A 15286-nucleotide genomic window follows, 5' to 3' on the forward strand; every position below is an offset into this window, starting at 1 on the left:
CCTCAAACAGGTGCTTTTTGTCCGAAATAGCAGCAACTGAGTAAAGCCCTTAAGTAACCCTTTTAACATTTCAGTCAGACTTTTTCCTTTTGATGTTCCATTAGGCCCTTGTCTGAAGTTACAAACTTGATTTATCCAGTGATTTTTCAGCACAAACATCTTCATGCTGGGTTCATTCATTGTTTGTGCAGACCATATGCCCAAAAAATGCTTTGCTTTACTACTTTTGTACACCTCTTGTGTTGCCTTGATACGTGCAGCAGATGCATTCCTTACTGCACTTCACTAAACTAAATTATTGCTGCAGTGAAATCGTTAAAGGCATATTTTTTGAGGCTGTGATTGAAGCTACAGATCAATGCCAACCTTACTGTGTGTGTATGAGGACCACGTGTTTTTGCCCCTCCAACTGTAGTCCTCCAAAAGGACACGTTTGGAGTAAAACTTTTCCTATTCCTGTCAAATTAGTTGCACAAAAGCCATTTAATAGTGCCTGTGGGCGAAGTACTTTGCTGGTGAATGCTGTTTTTATCTCAGGCACCAATGTCCCAGGGTGAAGGCACTGGAGGCCTGTTTTGTGATGAGAGTGCTCTGATCTTTTACCTTCCCAGTTGACTCTTGAACCACTGATAAACTGTTATTAAAGACTCGTCATTAGGTCTACTCTTAAGTAGTAGCCTACCATTTAATTTGCTTCCATTAAAGTTATATTTTCCTCCTGATGACCTTCTCTTGTTTGCTCTTAGGATCATCTTCTTCTTCCTGCTACCAACCACAACAAAGGCAGTCGACCCAAGATGTCTGTGGTGTTGCCAGCCATGAACATAAACGGTAAGTGTTGCAGTACGGGAGCGGGGGGGTGAAAAGTAAGCTGGCTGTGGATTCAGAAATACGTTTCCCCGCAAAAATGCAATACTCATGACCGAAGACACTTGTAAGGAAAAACCTCTAAGACCAAAATAGAGCACTTTTGCTGTTTCAACCTATTAAGGTTATACTGATGCTTCTTTTTTTTCTTAAATGGGATTTTGTTTTTAAGAGTCTACCTCTCTGGAACTACACTTCAAGTTGCCCCTTCAACTTAAATGCTCTTCTTAGATTTTCTTTGGCATCATGATGATGTTTACTCTTTCAATCCCTCTGAGCCCTTTTTGGTGTCTGTTATGTCCTTCATCCTCAAACTATATCTGCTTTATTTAACAATGCTGACAGAAACATACATTAAAAACAAAGCACCTAAAAACACCTAGTGGTTCAGTCTAAACACTGCCACTTACAGGCAAAAGAAGCAATAGTTTGTGCAGCTTTCGCGCACCTGTTACCTAAAAGGCAGAAAATATAAGCACTCTGGTTTGAGCGCATTTGTGGCATTGTTGCCAAAAATAGCAGCCTGTCAGATTCCCTTCAAAAATGCAACACGTCCTTCAGAGTGTGGTTGCTAGGTTGCTACATTTTCTGTTAAAGAGCATAAGTGCTGTGCACAGCTTTTCAGTGTGGGTGGTAATCACAGGGTCCTTTGGCGGGGCTGGGGGTTAAAACAGCCCATTTGAGATGCAATCACTCGTTTATTTGACCAACTGCCCTCAAAAACAAGTCAAAATATTTCAACTTGCACATGATGTATTGGTCTGTGTCTGAGCACTTGCTCGGCTGGAAGCGTGTACTAGCATTGGTGCTTTTATTGCCAAATTATTTTCTATGAATCATTAAGGTGTACACATGTTCCTGATTTGAGTGAGCTCATCATAACTTTCCCTCCAGAGCCCTGAAATTCTGCAGGGCTATCAATGCAGCATTTCAGAGTCAGGCCAGCAGAGGTTTCAGTGGAAAGAGGTCTTACATGTCCAAATGCTGCACTTAATTATCAGGTGGCTTGATTTTTCACAGTGCCTGCAGCAAGACAGTGAACTGAAAGGAAACCTACCCAACGGGAACCATTTATGCAGATTGGGTGTGAGCATTTAGGAAGACATCCTGTTTTCGTTGGCATTTTTTAACCAGAAACCCTTTTGCTCCTCTGATATCTCCTCCGTCTCACTGGCAAAGCACCAGCAAACAGATTTGATTAGGGTTTCAACCAGCTCTCGAGTGAAATGAATCAGGGGAATCTGAGCCTCTTACTCAGCATGGAAGACATGGCTCTTGGCTAATAACCTTTTTTTTCTCTCTCTCGCTGTTGAAGGGGAGGGTGGGAAGTGTTACAGATGAAGATTGATGAAGGTAAACATTGTTCTTGGTTGGTCTTGTCAGGGAGGAATGTTAAGGTCTGTGCCGGTCAGATGGCCCATTGAAATCGCAGCAAATAGTGAAATCCAAGATCTGCCTTTCAGCTAATTGTTGAAATGGCTAAACAAAGGTGGCATTCAGGGAACGATATCGGGTCTGGAAAGAATCTCAAGAAAGACGTCTTCGATCTGCACGGTCTGTCATTGATGTGCCGTCGGCCACAGTTTCGAAACATTTAATTCTTTTGTGTTTGTACCTCCAGTCTTTTTCTGCTTGTTTCAACCGTTAGCCTATTTGCATCTATTATTTTGGCTAAATCATGTTGTGTTTCTTAGAGAAAGAGCTGACACCAGTTTTGTTTTAGCACAGATGTGCGTTCAGTAGCTTTCGTTTCAGATGCCACATCGGCTCCTCTGGGTGGATCCTCATTGACCCAACAAGGGAGGACTGGAGCAGAGAGCCAAGCCAATAGGGGCTGAAATAGGATGGTGGTGAATCTTAGCAGAAAATTGGGACATGTTTAACCCCATGTGTCACACACATGCCATCCTCCAAGTAGCATGTTAGATGTGCATTGTCTCTACGTGAAACTGAAGTGATTAAATGCAAATGTGCTCATTTGGAGCGATAAGTGAAACCCTTAGCAAAGCAGAAACACGCTCCATGGTGGAGGATAATTCTTTCCAGCTTCCTTCTTGCTGCAGTCCTTTAGGAATGCCTCCCTTCTGCAGTCACTAAATGGTTTTCATCTGGAGGAGGTGAACAGACTGCTAATCTGAAGTGATCACTTGGTTTTGTCTCGGTCAATAACCGAACGTGAAAGGTAGAGACTTTGATGTACGCCGTCGTCTGGTTCTCTCTCACTGCGTGTCCACGGTTCAGGGGTTCTGTTAAAGTTACTTGACCTTGACCTCCCTGATACTCATCGAAAAACATATCTGGCTGAGCTGTGGCTCCTTATAAGGACTGAATGGTGCGTTTATTTAATGATCCTTTGAGTTTGAAAGTAGCTCAATCAAGTGGAAGCGATGTGTTTGGAGGAGAGGAATGTTTTGCAGATGACATCATTTACAGGTGGATGGGCCGCGGGTCTGCAGTCTATTTGTACTTCTCTGAAACTGTACATGTGCACTGTCTCGAACAGGCAGCTTTCACTGGGGGTTCAAGGTATAGCTCCACACAGCTGAAAGAGTTGGGGATCAGATTTTCCTACTCCTTTAATCTAAACAGAGCATCCCCACCAGTCCTCTGGAATAATGTGCACTTTCAGCTGTTTAACCCTTGCCGTTCTTAAACACCCCAAATAAAATGGTGGTGTGTTGCCTCAGCCAGTTGATCTCTGTATCTGAAGCTTGTTATTAGCCTTGCTGGTTTCCTGGTGATCTAATCTCCTTTAATCTCTAAATTTTGTTATTGCCGGTGAGATTCTTGACTATTTTTCTAATTGTAAAAATAGATTTATTGTTCTCCATTGACTTACGTTGTCTTGTATTTACCAATATATTGCAGCCGTTCCTGCTCATTCATGTATGAAACTGGATTGTCAAATTATATAAATTTGTCCAATTGAGATCTTGTTACTCTAATTTATTTTCATTGACCCAAATCACGTCTTGCGATTTTGTCATTATTCTCGATAAATTGCTTGCTTTCTAATTTAAAGATAAAAAAACTTCCCAAATGAGCGTGTCCTCAGACTCTTTGTGGCAGCCACCATCCTCCAGAGACGCTGCTCTCAGATTTCCTCAGATGCATCTTTGCCAGACATTGGGCCTTTATCGGCACACAGCGGCTCACTCTGTCGCTGAAACTTTCTGGAACATCTCCAGATGGCACCGGTAGAAGGGGGAAGGAGCCCACGCAGAGCAGGACGGTAGATTTGGCAGCAGCTTCAAAGAGCTGCTGTTTGAAGTGGAGCCTCGTGGCTGTGTTTGTGTGCTTCCTCTTCCACTGTTCAGGGCCCTCAAGCAGTTAGCTGAAGAGAAGTTAGACAGTTTGGTAATTTGGTGAAAGATGGATGTAAACAGTGAAGAATATTAAATTGAAGTCTTGGATAATGGCCCGGAGTCCAGTGTGTACTTATTTCGTAATTGTTGTGCACTTATATATAACTATGGGGTAGAAAAACTATTTCATCAAGGGATAACAGATCATGAAGTCTCTTGTTAAAAATTTTATTTATTTATTTATTTATTTTTTTTTTTGTTTTGATTGTTTTTTTTTTTAAGCTCCAAATGCAGCATTGACACATAGTTATAAAGTTTATATAGCCAGCAGTTGCTTTTGTACATATTCAGCAGACTTGCAAAGTTAACATTTGGAGTCGAGCTCCAGTTCACTAAATGAATCCAGTGAGGTTCAATATTTGGTTTCCCTTTATCTCTGGTTTGGTCTTTAGTAAGGGGGAAGGACCCTCCCACCTGCTCCTCTCTAATTTTGTCTGGAAGTAATGTGATGACTACTTATCAGGTAACGATAACTTTCCTCTAAGCTGGCAGGTCAACTGTAGTGATGAGTGTTTGACTCTGTTGGTCGTAGTAATTATGAGCTAAGTACAAGATATATGGGTTGTAAGATGAATCACCGTCTCTTTTGTGATTCTTGACAGTCAGTAAAGGAAGGTGTAAGTCCAAAGTCAGAAAACCTCCATGGTGCTCTCAGGAACCAGCACGGCTGCTCCTAACTTTGTTTTGCAGCATGCTTTTCTTTAAAAGCAAATAATTTTGTTGCTCTCTTGATAATTATTTGCATATTGCTTGGAGATACACAAGAATAACTTTTCCAGTTCTGCTTCAGACAGAGACACAACTTAAGATGGGCATAGCGTGACAAAAAGTTAAAACCAAACGCTGGGGATGATAGCCAGAGCTTTCTGTTGAAACACTGAAGCCATCTGAAAAGTTCCAGCTCCTCTGCAAATGCAAAGGAGGAAGCTGAGGAGCAGATGAAGTCACGCTGAGTATTGTCCACTTACTGCTTAATGACATGAACATCCGCGGAACCTTCCCGGCTGCATGAGGAGCCGTTGTGTAGTCTAACGTACAATCTGATAAACTTTCCCTGCCTCCAAGGTCCACTCCTATGGAAATGCTGCAGAGGCAGATGAAGCTGATGTCTTGCACAGGTGTCTCTGGAAAAAAAAAGACTGCAGCTTTTAAACAACTTCCAGTGCTCTCAGGCATTTTAAAGACGCCTACAACTCCGTATCTGGTTCATATAACGGTGCACTAAAACCGACTTGTGGGCTGCACATGGGGAATGTTGCTATCTCTGGCATACAAAAGAAGCTACAATTTTCAAAGTTGACTTAATGCAAATGCTCAAGGGATCCATTAGCACACTGTTTATATCAAAGACTTTGTTTCTGCTTTAAGGGATGTTCTTCCTGCAGGCCGAGCAGAGTGAGGCTGTGGGAGACCAAAAACCACGGACCATATAGTTGTCACAAGGCCAATATCTTTTTCCAAACTTGAATTTCCCAAGATAAAGCCCCAGCACAGTGATTGCCTGTTTGTAGGTCAAACCGCGGGATGACCTTGGAAACGAAGACGAATTTAATTTAGAGTGACGAGCTTTGTGCTTTTCATTTGGGTACTGTACACCATCTGGACTGTCTTCAAACACAACAGTCTGACTCATCAGCATGGATCACTAAACAGAGTTTCCTCTTTTCTCTGAACGCAACAAGATGTCTGAAGGATCCTGACTCATCAACAATGATGGCGCTGTCTCTTTGTCTCTTTCGCCAGCCCTTCTTCTCTCCAGCGTGCTAGCGCTTCTTTAGTTAAGAGCCGTTTTGTTTATCTCAGTTCAGAAATCCAACATGTGACTCACCTCTGGATTGTATCCGTAACCAAGCTTCTGCCTGTACTTGCCCCCCCACCCACCCACACACACACACACACACACACACACACACACACACACACTAACTGCCTTAAACAATACTCCTTTATACGCCCAAAATACTCTCTTATCACATCTCTCTGCAGCAAGTGCAGCAAAAAAATAATGATGATGAGGACTTATTTTTGCCAGGTGCTGTTTTTGTGTTGTGTTAAAGCCTTTAGCATCATCCATAATTGATGGAGCACAAATGAAACTGGAATAACCTCTTTTATTTATATGAGTGCAGCATAACCAACAAGCCCTCTCCTTTCTTTTCCCGCCCTGACAGACAGCGTCATCGGGGACAAGGAGTTTGAAGTGATGATGCAAATCGATTGTGAGGTAACCGACACCAGGATCCTCCACATCAGGTCTTCCAACATCCCACCTTTGCTCCGGGTCAACCGCACAGACACATATTATCAGCACTCCCAGAGTGACAGCCAGGCCATGCCTCCTGTGGGCGTACTGATGGGGTCTGCTTAAGATCGCAGTCAGCACCAGCGTTATTTATAAACCCTCAACAGAACACATGCAGGCTAACACGGGAGAAAGTGTCAGCTCACGTTGTGTTTTTGGGTTTGTAAATCATATTTTAAAGCTGGTGCGCTCCCACTGAAGGGATGTTTCTGGTTTAGCTGTGGCTCAGTGTGCTCTCGCTGTGGTTAAAATACGAAGGTTGTCGACGCCAGTCAGCCATGTTTTCTATTAGGACGGATGTGTCTGTGATATGGTCCAAGCAGACTGGCACTCCTTGTGTGGCAAAAAGTGACTCTCTGTGACCCCAGACGCCCCACATAAGGGTAATTGCTTAGCAGCAGGGGGCAGAGCATTGAACCCTGAGTCACCCCGTCATAACACAAATACTTCCACCCCGTAGCAGCCCTCTTCAAGTCTGCTGCTTTTCCCCCCTTTATTTCAGGACAGACCTTTGAGAACAAATTATGTTATTATATCAAGCTAAGAATTGCCTGCTTCAAACCTCAATTACAGGCAGAAAAGTACATGTGTGATATCATTGAATGGAAGCACAACAAACTCTGTGTCTGCATCTTAGCTAGCTCACGATAATGAGCGCAGTAGTTGTCTCTTACTTAGTGTCTCAGCCTTTTTGGCACTCTAAATTTTTGTTTATAGTAAGAGATATCAGTCGGTTACAGGAGGCATTCAATAAACTCAGGAAGTCAGGCGATCTGTGAGAGCTGACAGGCTACCCCACTTTGTTTTTGGCCTTTTTCATGCTCTGTTCTTGGGATTGTATCAATGAAGATTTTCAGTTTTGTTTGGGGTTTTTTAAGGGGTGATCTTTGTTCTGTGCTTCACCTCAATTAAAGTTTTAAAATTCCAATATTCTACATGTTGTTTTACAATGGTGGAAAATTCAGTTGAGTGATGAAATTTGTTCTTTTGTAATCTTCAAACATCCTTTTTTTTTCCCTGATTCTATTTGGTGGAAATTTTTTATCCTAATCAGCTACCAAAAAGTTCAAGACATACGGTAGCTGTAATATGTCGTGGTAGAGAGGAAATGTACATAAAATGTAGATCCTTTAAAAGTTGTGGAAAATGTTCATATTGCAGGTGAAGTCATAAATAACCACTAAAGAAAAACGTAGTTTGAGTCCTGACTCCTCCGTCCATGAGTTAAAATCTACTTTTATTTGGCTCACTTGAGTCTTCGTTGAAGATTTTAGTACGTTTTTGCACTATACCTGGGAAGTTCACTTCTGCCTTATTTTGATCTGTCTTGAACTTTGTGTTACTGACTATAAGTCTTACGGCAACTTACAGTCAGTAATGCACTTCTACGGCTCAAAACGCTTTCCTTTCTCTTTTTACATTCTTTATCATCGTGCAGATGGTTACGTTTTGACAGATACCCATGAAAGACATCTGAAAACAGGGAAAAAATGTTTTGTTTGAACCAAGGCTTTCTGTGTTTGCAATTTTTTTTTCCCCTTTTGGTTTTCTGAAATATATTTGATCCACCACATTGTTTTCACTGCATCCCAATGGTATTTGGGGACAAGAGAACAATTTTAAAACTTGTGAGGATTTTTATTTTTTCTGTTTTGTGCATAAACCAAAATAAACACTGGATTTTCTCTAACTATACCTGTTTGTGCGTCCTTTTTGTTACTGGGGGAAATCCGTAGTTTTCTTTTTCATGTTTTTCAGTTCAGCAAGTACAATAGATTGACTGTTCCTGTGTATGTTCTTCCTCTAGCTCAAACTGTAAATTACAGGCTTCAACACTTCAACTCTGTCTTTTGTTGCCTGGTTTTCTTGAGTCTCGCTTGAATTAACATAATTAGCCGCTTTGACATGAATGATGGTGAGGCAAACAAAGACAACATTTTTGTTAGTATTTCCAAACTTTATTGCAGTCTTCTCAAAGCAGTCGGATAAGAAGGGAGTAAGTGCTTTCACAAGACAAAACGCCTGTGGTATATGATGCAAAGAAAAATGTAAAATAACGTAAAACATTTTTTTTTTTTTGTTTGTATAAAAGAAAAATTTTACTTGTCCACAAAATTTTCAGGATTTGACCGAAGAGAAGGAATGAATAATTTTTTACTAAAATGCTTTGACCCAAACCAATGACTCTCTGACACATTTCTACATTCATTTATCTCATCTGGCTTTTTTCTTTCTTTGTTTTTTTTTTTTTTTTTTTTTTTTTGGCATTTATTATTTTTTTTTTTTTTACAGCATTACAAAATATACAGTACAACTTAATGTGTTGACTGAGGAATCAAAAGTTATTATTACTTATTTCAGGTGAAACAGACCAATTTAATCACAATATGATGAAGCAGATATGTACATGAGGCCCCATTAGTCTCCATTCTGAAGGCCCTGTGGACTGATCTACAATCCATTCAAGCCATAGAATTAACTTTTATAATAACTACAGTCAGACTCTTATTTAGGATCCACATAAGCAAACTTAATGTTGTATGTGACTTGGTGTCCGTTGTCCCACGCATATAGCACTCCCTCTTTAGGGTTGTAGTCAATCTGTGTGGTGTAGGTGTAGTTGTTAGTGAACGGCATTCTGGGAATCATCTGAGTGTTTGTGTGCGTGTCAAAAGCATATTCCAGGTTGGCCTCCCTTTGGTCGTTGCTGTCGACAGCGTAAAGGACGCCGCACACAACGAAGCAGTTCCCGTAGCGGTTCCTCCTGAGTCCGGTTCTCCAAGTGGTCTCCCTCTGCATGCTGAGGTCTGAAGGGTTGAGTCGACTCAGAACAATCACTTCCTGTAAGAAGCCTTCGTCGTCCAGCGCCGGGTAGATGATCCAGAGGCCGCTCTCGTCCACGGCGAAGTCGACGGCCGTGTGACTTCGCCACTCCCACGCTGATGACGACTCTTCGAACAGGGCGTCGTGGAGCATCGTCCACGAGGCGACGTAACGCTGACGCAGGTCAAACTTGATGATGTCCCGAGAGAAGGCACGGTTGTAGTAGAAGGCCCCATCGTAGACCACGTGGCCTGTGCCGATCCAGTTGTAAGGCAGTTTATAGGTGTTGGTAAAACGGCCTAGAAAGGATAAAAAATTGGCAATTTTCATCCGGTTTATCAGAGCCATCAAGAAAACAAACAAATCATCAAGTAAAAGCTCAGACTGATGGCTCTTACCTTTTTTGAAAACCTCCAGGTTGCGAAACTCCAGAAGATTGTTTCCATAATAGAAGTTTGTGACATAAATTTTGTCATTGTCAGACTTTGGATCCTTCATCCATGCTCCTTCGTTCCTGCCATAGGTGTTGTGGGTTACTGGCTCAGAGATTGTTGCCAAAGTGTCCTTACAGTCCCCTGAAGTTTAAAAAAAATAAATAAATAAATAACAAAAAAAAGGAAGATCCAGAGAGCTGTGAGTGAGAATTTAAAAGCAGTTTAACATCATCCAGACCTGTTTCTAAGAGTCTGAAAATAATTACAGGCTTTTTGTTTCTACCAGCTTGAATCACGGAAAAGAATTTGCTACAAACTGTTCAGCACTGATTTTGAGCGCTTTGAAATTCACAGGAGAATAAATAAATATTCTTCAATGAAAAGAGTGAAGCCACGATCAGTCAGTCAGTCAGTCAGTCATTTCCATTTGGTATTTCAAACAGAGTAGACCAAATCGCAGGATCCACTTTTGCCACATGTTTGCTGCGGAGCTCTTGGAAGTACTTTGCTTCAGTGTGAATGCCAGTCTGTGTGCTCTTTAGTCTGTTTGTCCCCTGCAGTCATTGGCCCAGCTCTGTGGTCCAGACTGAAGTATTTCTATTCAACAAACAACAACAAAAGTGTTCGGATTCATGGTCCCCAGAGGATGAAGCTGGAAGACATGAAGAACTGACGCACTTTGGATTATCCGTCCTGTTGCTGATGCACTAAAACTAAGACAGGGAACATAATAAACACACGCCCGTCTTATCGTCAGCATGCGTGCATTACCATTATTAGCATGTTAGCCTGCTTACAGTGGTATTCAGGGTAAAAGCGTGGCTGTAGGCTCTTAGGTCTAGTTTCAATGCACTTCAAGTCTTGGACTGTTTGTAGGGCTGTTTGAGGGGCATGAAAATAAATGAAATACTTTGCAATTTTTCCATTAAATAATAAAAACCATGGTGTGATGATCTTTTCTCTAAATTAATTTAAAAAATAATAAAAGTTTTTACCAGGTTTCTTCAAAGTGGATTCCTTCTGCCTATGCATTGGTTCGTCCACCCTCTCCTCTTCCTCCCAGCTGATTCTATATTTTCGTTTAACGTGAGCTGCCTTTCTTGTCCTGGTCGTGGTCGTGGTGGTGGTGGTTGTGGTTGTGGTGGTTGTGGAGGTGGAGGTGGCTGTGGAGGAGGTAGTCACAGGTGTGGTGAAAGGCAAAGAAGTGGATGGAGCCATAGTGGTCGGAGGCGGCGTTGAAGCTGAGAGGGAGGTGGGTTCGGTTTCCTCCACTGGAGGTGTGGTAGCGGCCTGTGCAGAGGTAGCTGTTGTTGGAGCCGTGGTGGGTTGTGTTGGCACATCTTGGGCTGTGACGGTCAAAGCCGGGGCGAGACTGGAGGTGAACGCCTCTGTGGTCGGGTTTGGTGCCATCGTGCTTGGATTGGCCGCAGTGCTGCTGGGCACGGTTTGCATTTGCTCTTTCAGCTCCAAGGTGGATGCTTCCATAATAGTGGCTGGTGTATTTTTTGCTTTGAATGTTGGGAGGATTGTCTCTGTGGCTGTAATTTTAGGAGGGTCGGTTATGCTCATTGTAGCTTTGGTTGTTTCCTTGGTGGTGACGCTTGGCAAGGTGCCAGCTGGTTCATCCATTAAGGTCATTGGCCACTTGGTCTGAGATGCAGTGTCTGCGGTCCTGTTTTTTTGCGTGGTAGTGGTCGGTCCAATTCCAACACTTCTCCCTGTGGATATGTCCCTCCATGCATCTGTAGCCGAATAAGATGATGAGGATTCAATGACACTGATGGACCCTTCCAGTGTTTCTGAGGGGAGCTCTTCAGGTTTGCTGGACTGGCTGGTCTCTTTGGAGCCTTGCAATAGAGTTGTTGTCTTTGGCGGAAAAGATCTCGGACCCGCTCTGGGCTGAGGGATCCTGTGCTGAAGAAGATTCTCCTCGATGAAGAATGGGCCATCACCGCTGAGTCCATGATACTCCAAAACTGAAGAGAGAGGGAGGAAAATGTTGCGTCAATTTATTTATTTATTTTTTTTTTAAACCAATCTAACATCTCACAGATGGTTCTAACTTCACCCCACACCCATTAAACTCTTTATGGCTTAGAGTTATTGTGCACAAAACATTAAAGAAGGGTATAATTTTTAACTTGAATGACTTATTGTGTTGATGACTACCTGAGCAGTCCTGTTAAAACCCCTCAGAGCAGTGCTGCTACTCACAGTTTTCCCCTGGTTCCCCGTCATCTGCCACCATTGGATCTGGCTCAGACTTATAAAAAGTCATTCCTCTGATGATCATGCCATTAGGTCCGGTCTTTGGCGCCTGAGGAGCCTCCCTGTTGGCCACGTTATTGGTAGGCACCTGAGGTTTGACCTCAGTGGTGTGAGCGGAACCATCTGTCTGCAGGAACGATGAATTTTCCCCAATAAACTTCTCCTCATACTTTCCCTGTTAATGGGCAGATAAACACATCCAAAAAAATGTACGATAACATAAAACCTGCGTGAGGTTGAATTGCAATTATTATTTATTCACTGCACGGACAAGCTGTCAGATAATCAGATGTCTATAAAACAAACTTCTCTTTCCTCTGGCAGGGTTCCTTTTCTTTTTAACTTGGTCACCATATTTACAGAAGCTACAATGCATCACCAAAGCTGCAATAAACCCGAATACCAAAGAGAAAACCTTTTTTTTTAAGAATCACTCATTTAAACAGCTTTTATCAATAACTTTGATATATGCTTCACAAATTCTCTTTCAAAACATATTAATCTAATGGATCCATTGCATGAGAAGCAGGCGTTCACAAAACACTGCTGGACACTGCTGGAAACTCATTTTATACGAAAGTGTTACATGGATCAGTGCCCAGCAGTTTGGTTACTGGTCTGAGGTCTGCTGGTGTCCAGTCTGACTGCCAAAGCTTACCATTAGCTGAACAACTTTCAAACACACTTGGTCCTTAATCATGGAAACGATGACTTTTTATGCTGAAGTTTGTGGAAAAAAACACATCATTGTTTTTGTTTTGAAAAAATAAAAATAAAAACAGAACAAAACAAAAAAAACAATCCTTAATAATGTTTTATCGACCTTGAGCAGCAACATGTGAATCCAATCACAGCTTTTCTACTTGTTCTTTTCCCAAATTCAACCGATTCCCTCACAGCACCCGCAACTGCTTTTAAAATATAAGCTGCGAGAATATAAAATTTATGGCATTTTTACATTTACATATTACATTATAGTAACATAAACGGTGATTTGTTGTGAATCCAGCTGTAACATGCAATAGGAGCACACCTTATTTACTACATAAGCTTCATATGACCAATTTGATTCATGAACCATATGAATTTGCAAAAAACTACAACAAAACTGTATTCTGAGGATCTGTATGTATACAGTATGTGCACCATAATCATTTCCAACAGCCTTTAATTAATAACCAATTGCTGCAGTGGAGTGATGAGTACAGTAGTGATCACAGCAGAGTAAATGAACACCCTCCACCCCGTCGTGCTCACCTCAGGGTTCTGGTAGACGGCTGCTCCTTTGACCTCACTGAGCCTCTTGTTGTCCCGGTGGCGGTGCGGAGGAGGCGTGGGTGGGCTTTCCTGGGGCTTCACCTCATCAGCGATGCTGTTCAGAGACACCGCCTTCATCGCAGCCGCGGACGAATCAAGACGCGACGCGTGCGTTTAATAAACCAGGAGGGAGAAAAGTCCGTTTTTTTTTTTAAAGAGGAAAAATATAACTAATGACAATCAACCAGAAAAAAAAGTGCAAGCATCCTCTCTCACTATATTCACCATATCACTTTATTTACCCCGACCACAGCTCCTTTTGTTAAAATCCAACCACTGATTCAAATTCAGCCGTCAAATCAAGTTGCTCCAATCAGGATTACTCGTTAGTGCCTGAATTTAATGACTGACAACAAACCCACGGCGGTGTTTTTTAGTAATGGCATGCTTCTCTGTGCGGGTACACAACTCTCTGCTTTGTTGCACATGTTCGGGCAAGACAACTTCATGATGTACGTGTTTGATTCATGTTAGTATTTGGAGCGCAGCTCTATCTGAGGAGGTCTGATCACTCGATGTAAAGGAAAATATACTAACTTAAATAGAGATGACATTTAAAAAAAATAATAATAAAAACACAAGGTATAACAACAGGTCATCAGTTTTTAAGAAGTGTTCACTCCAGACAGATCCTGACCCCAACGACCCTGAAATGACCTGAGCTCAGTCCAGGAAGGGCCAATAAAAACTGTCTTACCTTTTCTATGTGCTCTACACGGTCCAGCAGCTTGGTGGTGACCGAGTGCAGCTTCAGGAGGTCCATGCCATAGAAGGAGCCCTCCAGCAGCTCAAGGATGGTGGACAGCTAAAGGGATCAGGTAAATCCAACACAACAGAGCATGAGTTAAAAAAAAAAAAAAAGGCTCACCCAAACTCAGAGTTTTGTGTTTATGAATAAAAGTGGGGGCCTCCTGTGATCGACGGGCAGAGGAAGCGCAGTGACTGCTGAAGTCCCTGGTGTGGGAACAAAAACGGACAGGATGACACTTCACCTTGACATCCTCCTTTCCAGCCTCCCTAAGTTTTTTCAGCCTGAACTCTCCCTCACAGGGGTTGACCGCCGACGGAGGGGCGATGCAGGCGCACTTGCACTCCGGCCCGGAGGTGATAGTCTCCACGGTGTAGAAGTCCTGCGCGGTGGCGCTCCCTTCTTCTATCCGCCGACAGGCGCTCCTGCTCAGGGGTCTGACAACACATTTACACCGACAGTCAGAGCCTTCCGAGAGGGCTTTCACTTTGTCATAATCACCCAGCAGCTACAAAGAGAAGAGGACGGATGTGTTTTCCACCACGCTCAAAATGATGAAATGTCCATGAGAGGAATTGTGTGAAGATGTAATGTCCTCCTACCTTGGAGAGGATGCTCTCCTGGACATCCGTCTCCTCCTGCAGTGTGTCGTTCCTCTCTGCGGTGAGCTCCAGCTGTGAGCCGGGGTCTGCTCCCAGGCTCCGCAGGGAAACCGAGCAGCACATGAGGATGACGAAGATGCGCATGTTGAAGCTCGGAGCGGCCAGAGGAGGATGAACTTCTGCTCAGCACTCAGCTCCTCTGCGAAGAAACTGTCATGGCCTACAACAACTCCAGGCCTCAGACTGAGGGATTGGGCTTCACGGCGCCGACGGCATCTTGTCGGTGGTCGCAGTGTGAGAGGCGCACTGTGTTCGAGCGCAGCCGGCATCTGCTGGCAGGAGGCGGATCTGAGCAGCCCGACGAGGAGGAGCTGAGCCGAGCTGCTTCCACAGAGCCGGGCCGACTACAGAGTTAACATAAACAGGAGCGGCACCGAACAGAAAAAATATAGCTCTTCGATTTATATTTCAGGTCTAAATCAGATTTCCGGCTCAAATCCAAAGTTGCAGCCTGTTACGCGTAGACTTGAGTCTTCCGTGCTGCTTCAGTTTCAGATGAA

At 43.0% G+C, this 15286-nt stretch overlaps 2 protein-coding genes across 3 annotated transcripts in view; one reads left to right on the plus strand and one right to left on the minus strand.

Moving 5' to 3' along the window:
• atf6 (activating transcription factor 6) overlaps positions 1-8227 on the plus strand; it is a 28090-nt gene extending 19863 nt beyond the window's left edge. Inside the window, exons 15-16 of the mRNA XM_029500693.1 lie at positions 747-831; positions 6404-8227. Of these exons, the coding sequence (XP_029356553.1) occupies positions 747-831; positions 6404-6600 (282 nt within the window). The 3' untranslated portion in view covers positions 6601-8227. The remainder of the gene's footprint in view (positions 1-746; positions 832-6403) is intronic.
• A 545-nt stretch (positions 8228-8772) lies between these two features.
• olfml2ba (olfactomedin-like 2Ba) lies at positions 8773-15183 on the minus strand. Of its 2 annotated transcripts, none has more exons than XM_029499544.1 (8): positions 14727-15183; positions 14369-14561; positions 14074-14181; positions 13317-13448; positions 12006-12234; positions 10787-11767; positions 9756-9932; positions 8773-9656 (listed from the first exon to the last, which is right to left on the minus strand). In XM_029499544.1, exons 1-8 carry the CDS (start codon positions 15053-15055, stop codon positions 9040-9042), a joined length of 2766 nt encoding a protein of 921 aa, XP_029355404.1. In that variant the 5' UTR covers positions 15056-15183; the 3' UTR covers positions 8773-9039. The 2 variants fall into 2 exon arrangements, with proteins under 2 accessions (XP_029355404.1, XP_029355405.1); XM_029499545.1 differs by having other exon boundaries at positions 14369-14632; positions 14727-15003.
• Positions 15184-15286: the final 103 nt, after the last annotated feature.

Source organism: Echeneis naucrates, chromosome 4, assembly GCF_900963305.1.
Source record: "Echeneis naucrates chromosome 4, fEcheNa1.1, whole genome shotgun sequence".
NCBI classification, from domain to species: Eukaryota; Metazoa; Chordata; class Actinopteri; order Carangiformes; family Echeneidae; genus Echeneis; species Echeneis naucrates.

Excerpts from the sequence above, each read along its gene's own strand:
- olfml2ba (XM_029499544.1), bottom strand. The coding sequence starts at position 15,055 with ATGCCGGCTGCGCTCGAACACAGTGCGCCTCTCACACTGCGACCACCG. Across the intron at positions 14,562-14,726 it reads AGGAGAGCATCCTCTCCAAG|ACCCCTGAGCAGGAGCGCCT; the intron begins GTAGGAGGACAT and ends ATGTGTTGTCAG. Across the intron at positions 11,768-12,005 it reads CGGGGAACCAGGGGAAAACT|TTTTGGAGTATCATGGACTC; the intron begins GTGAGTAGCAGC and ends CTCTCTCTTCAG.